The following is an 11,327-nucleotide window of genomic DNA, read 5'->3' as shown; positions in this document are numbered from 1 at the left end:
ACTGATGATATATACATTTCTTCATATCTGAAGCATATATGAAGCATGTCACATCTAATGAGATATGGTAAAACAACAAAATCTACAATTTAACATTATAACAAAATAAGGAAAGTAAAATGTTTCTGTTTATTACAGTGTTTCTGTTTCTTAAAATTAAAATAAACAATGGTTATTTGTGGCCACCGGTATTTTGCCAACTGTTGTTCTTTGCTAAGCCAGTAGGCTACACTGTTGGTTCCATTTAAGGCTCTAGTAAACAGGATTTGGTGATCCTGAAAAGTTCCTATCCGGATCAGATTGATCCAATCCGATGTTGCTTTGAAAAACTGGCTCAAAAGTAAGCTGGATTACGTGATCACGGATCGCAAAAAAAAGGATTACTAAATCCGGATCAATTTTATCCGGATTAAACCTTTTGAAAAACCGGGTCTAGGAAACAGGTAACTCGGACAACGAACCAGCACAGGACTACAAACACAGGGAGGCTAAATAGGGGAACAAACAAAGGAGGGAAACGAGAAGGACAGGTGGGACAAATTAACCAATAATTAGATAACAAGATGGGAGGGGCTAGACAATAGACAGGAGAGCACATGGCACAAAACAACAAACACCCATGTACAGCACAAGACAGGACAGACATGTGACAATAAAATGTCTCCCTTTTGAGTGGACTTTGAGCTTTGTAACCTTGCAGATCTTTTTTATGCTCAAACAGGAACATTACACACTAACTAAAGTTGAAAAAGTGGAAAAGCATAATAGGACCCCTTTAAGACATGCTGCTGGAGAGAGTGTGCTTTTCTGCAACATCACTTAAATTTCATGCATTATTCTCTAGAAAGCATTATAATCCAGTAGTTCACTCAATTTTCTTTACTGATAAAATTAAGTAATATTTGTTACATAGTGCTGACACAGTACTGACTTTTTTTTTATTGGTTTGGTTTATTTATTGTTTATTAATATTTTTTTTTGTTTCTTTGTTTATTGGTAATCTACAAAAAAAGTCAGCTCTCTCCATTGGTTATACATATTTATGAGTGGAAGATAAAGCCAGTTTGATGCAACTCTGCAAAAGTTTGATGGGTCTTGGTCAGTTTTATTAGAATTCAAATGTTTAATAATCAGGTAACACTTTATTTTGATAGTCAACTTAGACATTCTCCTAAATACAAGTAACTTTGCAACTATATGTCAGCTACCAGTCATTAGAGTATTAGTAGACTGTCTACTTAAAGGGATAGTTGCCCAAAAAAATTAAATTCTGTCATCATACTCACCCTTGTGTTGTTCCAAACTTTCTGACTTTCTTTGTTCTGTTGAACACAAAATAAGATATTTTGAAGAATGTTGGTAACCAGACAGTTGATGGTAGCCATTGACTTCCATAGTATATATATTTTTCTTACTTTGGAAGTCAATGGCTACTGTATGACTACCGACAATCTTTAAAATACCTTCTTTTGGTTGCAACAACTTGAGGGTAAAATTAAAATTTTGGGTGAACTATCACTTTAATATCTGTTAACACTTTATTTAGATGATCCCCAATCTTCAGACATCAGATTGTCTATAAGTGACTTTACAAGTAAATGTTAACTTACTAACCCGAACCCTAACCTAACATTCTACTAATACTCTGAGAGTAAGTTGACATGTACTTGTAAAGTTATGTCCAAAGTGGACTATCGAAATAAAATGTCACCAAAATCATTTTGATCCAAGCTGAATTAAATGCTAGCTGTTTAGGTTTTATTTTGATAATAAATTAACATTATAATGTGTACAATATATTCGGTACACTTTGATCACAATGCAGGAAAAAGACAATAAAGGCTCTTTAAACTTCATCACAATGCAGGTACTTAACCACTGATAAACCTGTGAAAACCCCTGCTTCATTGTTTCATTGTTTCATTCATTCACACTTCTGAGCAAGAGGAAATCTGTCTGCTCAGAGATGAGGAAGAATATTTCTGCCAAAGAATTTATATATTTATCACGTCTCTCTCAGTTCTTTCTTCAAACCATCAAAAAAAACATCAAAATGATGTGGCTCATATTTTGATCCAGCTTGATTTGTTGCCAACATGACTCGACATGTTTTAGTTGAGTTACCAAAACTGCTAGCCTTTTTTTTTTTTTTTTTCGAAGTTTTATCAATCTTCATGCCTTAGTGTTTGATGGTATGGGAAAATCATGTGCATGTTAAAAATGCTATGCAAGATGATAAACATTTTACCAGATCTGTATTTATAAACAGAGCTGTCACTAATTTTGGATTGTTATTTTTTTCACAGGCATTTTTATCTGAAGTTGCAAATGAGCAAATAATTGCTGTAATTCACAGTCTAGTTGTGCATGATATCTTGTTCACTTTATGGCTGATTTTTTATTTTTTATTTCTTATGCCGATTTTATTAAAAAAAATTATACTCTCAAACTAAATATTTTTAAAAATTATCGAGTCAGCGATCAGTGTGTTTCAACTGTTGACATGGGACATCAATGACAGTGAAGAACAGTTTGCAAGGCTTCACAAAACTATTGTTGGATTCCACATGGCACAAAACATAGTAGCCTAATTATTGTGCAGTCTCTTTAAGGTCATTCAATTTAAAATACGAGTACAGCTAAAAGTGGGTTTAGTTTCAGTTTTAATCATCAGTTACATCTCAGATATTCACAAATGTTCTGTGACAACAATAATGTCCTCTCATTGTTGCATGTCTTTAAACGTTTAGCTTTGAGAAGGAGGATTTGGTTTTGTGGTTATGAGGAAGTTTCTAAAGGAAGGAAATGAATTAAACACTGCAGCTTGCTGGAAAATCTTTTAGTTTCTGTCACTAGTGGAAATGCCTGTCACACTTTGGCTGAGCGTGTTGTAGGTATGACGCAAGAACGAAGATAAAAGTGAAAAGACTTTATTAACTGAAAGAGAACTACACCAAATAAGCATTAACGAGAACTGAAAAATGAGAACTAAAACACAGGTATATTTATACTAAGTGAAAACAAAGATGATAGGATTAACACAGGTGATACAAACCAGGGAACTAATGATGAGTAACCATATAAACAAACTAGAATGCAATGAGTAACCTAGGAGACAAACAAGTCATGGGAAACTGAGAACAAAAGAGATGTGTGACTGAAGGGAAACAAATTAAGAGTCCATGAGGGTGAAACTATGAATAATCATGACAACGCCAAACTTTACATATCTTTATTTAATATCATAATGTTCCAGTTCCTGCTCATTCTGTTCATCGAAATGAAAAATTTGCTTTTAAGCAAAGGTAATAAAAATGTAACCCCCCCCCCCCCCCCCCCAGTTTTATTAATAATGGTCACTTATCTGTAAAATTGCAAAATCCCCATTCATTTTAGTGATTGTCTGAATCAGTATATGGAACATCAGTGTTTGTCATATTATAATGGAACCTTTTCAACAAGTTTCTCTCCAGTTTGTATCTGGGTCTCTTTGGCTTCTGAGTCAAGACATCACACAGGTTTCAGAACCATGGATAGAGGATTAAACAGATTGATCTGTGTCATCTTGGCATGTTTACAAAAGTGAATACCAAAGAAGATTTTCAACATGATCATGTGATCAGAATGATTTTTTTGTTGCTGTCTTTATCAATCTTTATGCCTGTATGTTTGGTGGTAAGAGAACATCATGTGCATTTCATTACCTTTGGCAAATAGTTTATCTGTACAGATGAGAACATCTGATAATCCTGACTTGTTTAGAAGTTAATATCTAGTAGCTTTTCATGCACTGTTGTTAACTATTGCAACACTTTTGTCTGTAATTTGTTACTGTGAAAGTGGAACACAGTTCCCTTTCGAGGGAACTCGTGCTGCGTCGAGAATCGACACATTGGGGAATGCCTTCAGCGTGACGCGTCTGAAGTCTGTATAGAACTAGTCCAATCTTGATTGGTGTTGCGTCATGACGTCACTCGTGACGTCGCATGTGACGGTGATGCGGAAGCTATAAAAGGACGCCAGAACATAACCGCGTCAGCTTCTGGTCTTCAGCAAGCGTTCTGTGTCTACCATATGTCTTATTTGGTGTTGTTTGTCCCTTTATTAATAGTATGGCGAGCAAAAGCAAACAATTCAGACAGTGTGCGTCCCCTTACCCGCGCTATTTGAGCGAGGGTGCTACACACTCGCTCTGTGTAGTTTGTTTGGGAGTGGAGCAAACTGCGATCAAATGCCACTAAGAACGCTCCGCTCCCGCCTGAGCCTGTTCGATGAATCAGGCCAGGCTCGCGCTCCCCGTGGATCGGCGCCTGCATTCATGGGGATCGCAGATGGAGTTGGCGGATGATGCTGAGACGGCCTCGGCCCTTTCTCAGCATTCAGAGGCCAGCTCCATGGATCCTGCTCAGGGATCGGAAGCCCGCTCTGCGGCTTCTTCCGCCCATGAGGAGGATCCGATGCTCGAACTATCTGGCTCCGAAGAGCTGGATATTTTGAGCATCAACGTGGGAGAATGCGAGGACTCGCCACCCCATTCTCCTGTCTTTGAGGAGCTGCTGGAGGTTGTGACCAGGGCAGTGGCTAAGTTAAACATCGAATGGCCACAAGAAAAGCAGGAAAAGAAAAGAAAAAGCAAACTCGATGAACGTTTCCTGCAAGCCCGGTCATAGCCTTCGCGCCGGAGCCTCCCGTTTTTCACTGAGGTGTCGAGATCGGGGAACAAGCCCTTCTCTTCTTGAATTACGAGCCCTAATGTCCACCTATATTCTACCATCCTGGGCTTGAAAGAGAAGGGCTATGGGATGATGCCACGGGTAGAAGAATCATTCGCTGCCCATCTCTCGCCCGATTCTGCATTGTCCCTAAGAGCTCCGGCGCTTCCCTCCAAGCCCTCCAAGGCATATATGGCGGCAGGTCGGGCTGGAGCATGCCTGCACACGATGGGGCTCCTGCAGGCATACCAGGCCGACCTCCTCAAAGAGGTGGACAACAGTGGGGAGGTCGCCCTCGACGACATTAAAGTCCGCGTGAACCGGAAGTTGCAAACGACTTTTCTCCAGTGTTGTGACGTATTTCCCAGTGAAACGGAATATTAAACAGAGGGCAGGGTTTTACTCTAGCGCTCCTCCTCTCCATCTCTGCTCATAGCAGACAAACGGTTTGAGGGGAGTGGTTATGCGTTTCCCAACCCAAGCCGTCAAACCTACATCATCAGAGAAGGAACGCCATTCCAGACGGCCGTCAACACCGTCGTTGTGAGGTTTCAGGAGGCGAAATGACAGTCAGCCGCTCTCAAACATCTTATCCCCCGCCGTCATCCTAGGTCTCATGGGTCTGCTACCAGGGGGCAGTCCCACGAGGCAGCCGCCAGCTCCTCATACCTGCAGCAGCAGAAGGAGAGTGTTGCCTCTCGTGCTCCCCCGCAAAAGGCCTGGAGCCAGAAGCAACACTCTCAGCCGAAGTCTTCCAAGCCGAAGGCAGATCTGAGGACTGTCATTCAGGCGAGGAAGGCTTCGGCAAAGAGGTCCTGATGCGATGCAGGTCCGAGGTCTAATTTGTCACGATAGATCTAAAAGATGCGTACTTCCATATATCCATCCTGCCCCAACACAGGAAGTTTCTGAGGTTCGTTTTTGGGTGAAAGCGTATCAGTACAGAGTACTTCTATTCGGCCTAGCACTGTCTCCTCGCACCTTCACGAAATGCATGGATGCGGCTCTTGCTCCTTTGTAACTTCTAGGCATCCGCATCCTCAACTATATCAACGATTGGCTCATTCTAGCACAATCAGAGGATATGGCGGTTCAACATCGAGATGTTGTTCTGAACCATCTAAGGTGCTTGGGATTGAGACTCAGTGTCAAGAAAAGCTCACTAATTCCTCTACAGAGAACTATTTTCCTGGGAGTAGAATGGGACTCAGTCATGATGCGGGCACAATTGTCTCCTGCTCGTGTAAACATCATCTTGACTACAGTAACGAGTATCAAGCTAGGCCAGGCCATCACTGTCAAACATTTTCAAAGAGTTCTGGGTCTTCTAGCAGCAGCGTCCAATGTGATACCTTTTGGCCTGCTGTATATGAGAGCCCTGCAATGGTGGCTCAGGACAGGAGGGTTTTCCCCGAGGGGGAACCCATTTCGCACGATCAAAGTAACGCGCAGATGCCTTCGTTCTTTGACGATGTGGAAGAAACCATGGTTCCTGTCCCATGGCCCCGTGTTGGGAGCACCGTGTCAGAGAAAAATAGTCACCACAGATGTGTCCCTCACAGGCTGGGGAGCGGTCATGGAAGGCTGCTACACCAGTGGTTCATGGAAGGACCACCATCTCTCTTGGCACATCAATTGCCTAGAGATGCTGGCTGTATTTCTGGCACTCAGATATTTCCTTCCGAACCACAGAGGCCATCATGTCCTAGTACGAACAGACAATACATTGGTGGTCTCATTTAAAAATTGACAGGGGGGCCTGAGATTGCGCCCTCTATGCAGACTGGCACATCAGGTTCTTCTGTGGTCCCAGGGCAAACTTCTTTCAGTCAGAGCCATGTTTATCCCTGGGGATGAAAATGTGGGAGCAGACATCCTGTCGAGGCTGGGGCTGAGGCCCGGGGAATGGAGACTCCACCCCGAGACGGTGGAGTTAATATGGAGGAAGTTCGGCCAAGCGGAAGTGGATCTGTTCGCCTCTCACAAGAACACCCAGCTCTGCTTCTCCCTCACTCATCCAGCTCCCATAGGACTGGATGCCATGGTACAGATGTGGCGGAGGCAACATCTGTACGCTTTTCCCCTGATCGCACTGCTCCCAGGGGTTCTAGAGAGGGTCTGGAGGTACGGAATCAGCTTGCTCCTAGTAGCCCCGTACTGGCCGGCCCGAGTATGGTTTTCGGACATCATAACTCTACTTGCAGGCCCTCTGTGGCAAATCCCGATCAGGAGGGACCTTCTTTCTCAGGCTGAGGGCACAATTTTCCACCTTCAGCCGGAGCTGTAGAAACTATGGGCCTGGCCCCTGAGGGGGACCAACTCGTAAATGCTGGTCTCTCAACTGAGGTTGCTGAGACCATCTTAAATTCTAGAGCCCCCTCCACGAGGAAACTGTATGCATTAAAATGGAATGTATTCAATTTATGGTGCAGAGAACATCAGTTGAACCCAGTTAACTGCCCAGTAGTTTCAGAGTCGTTTCTCTGACGGGCTCTCCCCGTCCATGCTTAAGGTCTATGTGGCGGCCATAGCTGCCTTCCACACGCCTTTAGGGGTAGACACCTTGGGGAGACACCCACTTATAGTACATTAGTTTCGTGGAGCTAGGAGGATGAGGTCTGTCGTCCAGTCCAGGGTTCTTGGTGGGGTTCTTGAGGGGTTATCCCTGGCACCCTTCGAACCATTGGACGAGGTGTCTGAATTTTTTTTATCTTTTAAGATAGCCTTCCTGCTCGCTATTACTTCATTAAAAAGAGTGGGTGACCTACAGGCGCTATCCGTTGCTCCCTCTTGCCTCGTGTTCGCTCCCGGCAGAGTGAGAGCTATTCTCCACCCCAGACTTGGCTATGTACCTAAGGTGCCCACAAATGTGGCACGGTCTGTAATTCTTCAGGCATTCCATCCTCTACCGCATGTGTCGGATGAGCAAGAGAAGCTACACCTATTATGCCCGGTCCGAGCCCTGGAGGTCTATGTCCGAAGAACCTCGGGCTGGAGAAAGTCGGATCAGTTACTTGTGTGTTTTGGGTCACCTAAGAAGGGGAACCCTTTCTAAACAAACTATCAGCAGGTGGATAGTAGAGGCTATTTCTCCAGCTTACAAGGCGCGCGGTTTGCCTTCACCTCTGCTAATAAGAGCCCACTCAACCAGAGCAGTGGCATCCTCTAAAGCCCTGCTAGCAGGGGCTTCCCTTTAAGAGGTCTGTGATGCTGCCGGCTGGGCCTCCCCACACACCTTCATAAGACACTACAGTCTGGATCTGCCCTCTACACCGGGTTCACAAGTTCTCTCGTCTTGAGTGTGCCAGATTGCTTCACACCAGGGCGTCTATCTCTCAGTGTGGCACAGTGGGCATTTCATTCCCCAATATGTTGATTCTCGACGCAGCGTGAGTTTCCTCGAAAGGGAACGTCTCGGGTTATGACTGTAACCCTTGTTCCCTGAGAAGGGAACGAGACGCTGCGTCCCTCGGCCACACTTCGCACTCTCCTGAGAACGACTTGCTTCAACCAATCAGAAGCTGACGCGGTTATGTTCCGCCGTCCTTTTATAGCTTCCGCATCACCGTCACATGCGATGTCACGAGTGACGTCATGACGCAACACCAATCAAGATTGGACTAGTTCTATCCAGACTTCAGACGCGTCATGCTGAAGGCGTTCCCCAGTGTGTCGATTCTCGACGCAGCGTCTCGTTCCCTTTTCAGGGAACAAGGGTTACAGTCGTAACCCGAGACGTATTTTAAATTGCAATTTAAATGTATATTTTAAAAGTACTTATATTTTTAAGGAAAATATTTTATATTTCATTTTGTTTGCTGTACTTTATGTGGATTATGCCTTTGCCTCCTTTGAAGGGTAAATGCTCAGACTGGCGCTCTAGTTGGAAGCGATAGTCTTGTCGATCCAGGAGCGCAGTTGGGAGATACGGGCGTAGACTACTGGGAAACGGGTGTCACAAGTGCGGATGCCCCAGGACACAGACCCCACCAGAGTCCAGACCCCTGAACTCCCACACACCAGAGGACCACCAGAATCACCCTGTGGGAATCACACAGACACAAACACACATTTGAGATCGAAACAGCAGCAACATAGAAATGGTCATGTGTTTGTCCTGATCTGTCTTCACGTACCATGCAAGATGAGGATCCAGAGGCTCCAGCACAGATCATGGCATCAGTGATTTGGCTCTGACCCCAGATCTGTCTGCACACAGCAGGACTCATGATGGGCAGACCTGTTTGCTGCAGGATTAGAGGACTCCCTGAAAAAGGAAAACATCAGACAGACTGTTCAGAGTCATGTGGAAAAAACAAAACAAGTAATATAAAAGAGTAATTTTTGCAATTCGTCTTTGTCTGCCAGGTCTTTGTCTAACTTACATGTGGTGGCAGTTGCGCCCCATCCAGTGGTGAAGCAGCGAGTTCCAGGCAGGATGTTGATGGTTGATGGAGCCAGACATACAGGAGAGATACGGGGAGTGAAGACAACTGGAGACGCAAGTTTCAGCAATGCAATGTCATTGTTGATGGTCGAGCTGCTGTAGAGCGGATGTGTGATGACCTGCACAGACAGAAAGAATAAATAAAGATGGACGGTTACTAGTGGAAGCTGACTTTGTGGAAGGTAATCTAAGATATATATGTAAGCATGTTTTATTTCTTCTTGTCGTCTTAAGCTTTTCATGCATTTTTCCCTTTTACCCTCAGCATGAATGTTCATTTGAGAATATGGTACAGATGTTTTCTTTCCTATGCTCAAATTTAAATCTGTAAATCTATTTGGATAATTTTTTAGGAGTAAGCTAGACTTCATAAGCTGACAGACAGGACCAAAAGTTAATCTAGAGATAATTTGACTAATACCTATTTCTCCACTCAATTCAATTGTTCCCTCATCACCTGCCTGATTTGTCCCTTTTATAAGTTCCATTGTGTTTGCAGTCTGTATCGGATCGTTGTCTTGTATACGTCTCCCGTTTTCCCATGACGCTCTGGTATGTTTGTTTTTGAAGTTGTTGTTTTGTTTTATATTATGTTTTTCCCCCTTGTGGGTTTTTGTTTTACTTTATGTTTCTTTTATTAAATAAATCATTCTTTCCACATTTGAGTCCTCACCGAGTTTTCTTTAGTTAAAACGTAACATCAATTTAACAGGTAAAAAAAGGAATATAATAAAAAAGGATAATAATGGATTCATAATGAACATTTATTTTGCATATTATTTGTTTTGTCTTTATTGTTCTAGTCCAGTGATCTCGTTTTATTATTGTCAAGTGAAGTCACCTTTATTGATATAGCACTTTATACAATATTGATCACAGTAATAAACAGGAAAATAACAGAATCAATGATGCAAAATTCACCAAATATAAGAGACATTCAAATTCTGCTGTAAAGCAACTCTAAAAACCACAATAGTGTCATTATTCAGCTCAAGTCAGTTCAGTGTTGATTCAGTTCAGTTCAGTTGTGTGAAAAAGCAGAAATGAACCAACAATTAAAAAGCGTTCAGTTATTAATAAGCGTTCAGTTATTTCAGTTATCAGTTACTGAAATAAATAGTATGAGTTGATCTCTAATTTTGATATTCATTCTTGAAATCATTCAACATTTTTACCTTGGAAACTAGTTTGACCTGGATGGGTTCAACATTGGAGCCACGATCATGTTCTCCAAGAATGACACGATGATTGCCGACCCTAAAAAGACAGCAGTAAAGACAAAACTAACTGTGAAAAGAAAAGAGAAACAGCATCTATAAAGCACCATTGTAATGTGTCATTTGTCAGACTGAAGTCTCTTACTCGACACCGCAGTGAGCAGCAGTGAGAACCCAGTTCTGGTTGATCAGGGATCCTCCGCAGAAGTGGAATCCGTTGGGTTGCTGTTTCAGAGGTAAAAGCACTGAACACATGACATATACTCTTTGACCAAATCAGGCAAATCCAGGATAAAAGTCGGCCAATACACAGTTACCTGGAGAGAGACCTGCCAGGGCCAAGAACCAGAGGTGGCGTTCTGTCCGTTCACAATCTTGCTGCCAATCGTCTGTGGCTTAATCGCTGGCACTCCACAACCTGTAGATAAAGAACAGAAGTTCATGACACATGAAGCTCTTTGTGTAGGTTTTGCATTTTGTAAATATATATGTACACCTAACAATTTTCTTGCAAACTTCTAAAGAAGACACTTACCCAGAGCAGAGGCCACCAGGGCAAGGCAGGTGATGGTGAAGATCATGATGTAGATTTGTGATGTCTCCCTGTTGTACCTGTAGGTGCTCTCTCTTGCTTTTATATAATTTACAGCATTTATTAAATGTGGGACGTGATCAAGGTTCCTTCCTGCAGCTCCAATGATCTCATAGTTGCGGAATGATCATCGATCTGCATCTCCATTGTTCAGAGCTGGTGTCTTACGTGCAAAGAGGATTAATTCTTTATTCTCTGAAGGGGTTTTTGACCTCTGTCTATTTCCTTGACAGGAATCATGATTTCACCTCTGTGTTTTTATGTTATCAAATGTTTTGAGTGGGAAGATTTTGTTTTTGCTGTTGTTAAATTTCATTCATTATATCATGAAAAGTTCTTCCTTACTGAAGTTCTTCCTA

At 42.8% G+C, this 11,327-nt stretch overlaps 1 protein-coding gene across 1 annotated transcript; it reads right to left on the bottom strand.

Annotated features, from left to right (window-relative positions):
- Positions 1–8,563: 8,563 nt before the first annotated feature.
- On the bottom strand, positions 8,564–11,086 carry LOC307167365 (chymotrypsin-like protease CTRL-1). Its single transcript, XM_079886403.1, has 7 exons — positions 10,912–11,086; positions 10,694–10,794; positions 10,522–10,601; positions 10,335–10,416; positions 9,098–9,278; positions 8,849–8,979; positions 8,564–8,753 (listed from the first exon to the last, which is right to left on the bottom strand). Exons 1-7 carry the CDS (start codon positions 10,955–10,957, stop codon positions 8,592–8,594), a joined length of 783 nt encoding a protein of 260 aa, XP_079742529.1. The 5' UTR covers positions 10,958–11,086; the 3' UTR covers positions 8,564–8,591.
- Between the last annotated feature and the right edge of the window lie 241 nt (positions 11,087–11,327).

Source organism: Squalius cephalus (assembly GCF_949319135.1).
Source record: "Squalius cephalus genome assembly, chromosome: 11".
Lineage (NCBI taxonomy): Eukaryota > Metazoa > Chordata > Actinopteri > Cypriniformes > Leuciscidae > Squalius > Squalius cephalus.
The sequence above is the reverse complement of the archived record's forward strand: the minus strand, read 5'-3'. Positions and strand labels throughout refer to the sequence as shown.

Bases quoted from the DNA above. Each gene is read 5' to 3' on its own strand.
- LOC307167365 (XM_079886403.1), bottom strand. From the start codon at position 10,957: ATGATCTTCACCATCACCTGCCTTGCCCTGGTGGCCTCTGCTCTGG. The intron at 9,279-10,334 runs GTAAAAATGTTG...CTGTCTGTGCAG, and splicing joins AGGTCAAACTAGTTTCCAAG to GTCATCACACATCCGCTCTA. The intron at 8,980-9,097 runs GTAAGTTAGACA...TTCCTTTTTCAG, and splicing joins GGGCGCAACTGCCACCACAT to GGAGTCCTCTAATCCTGCAG.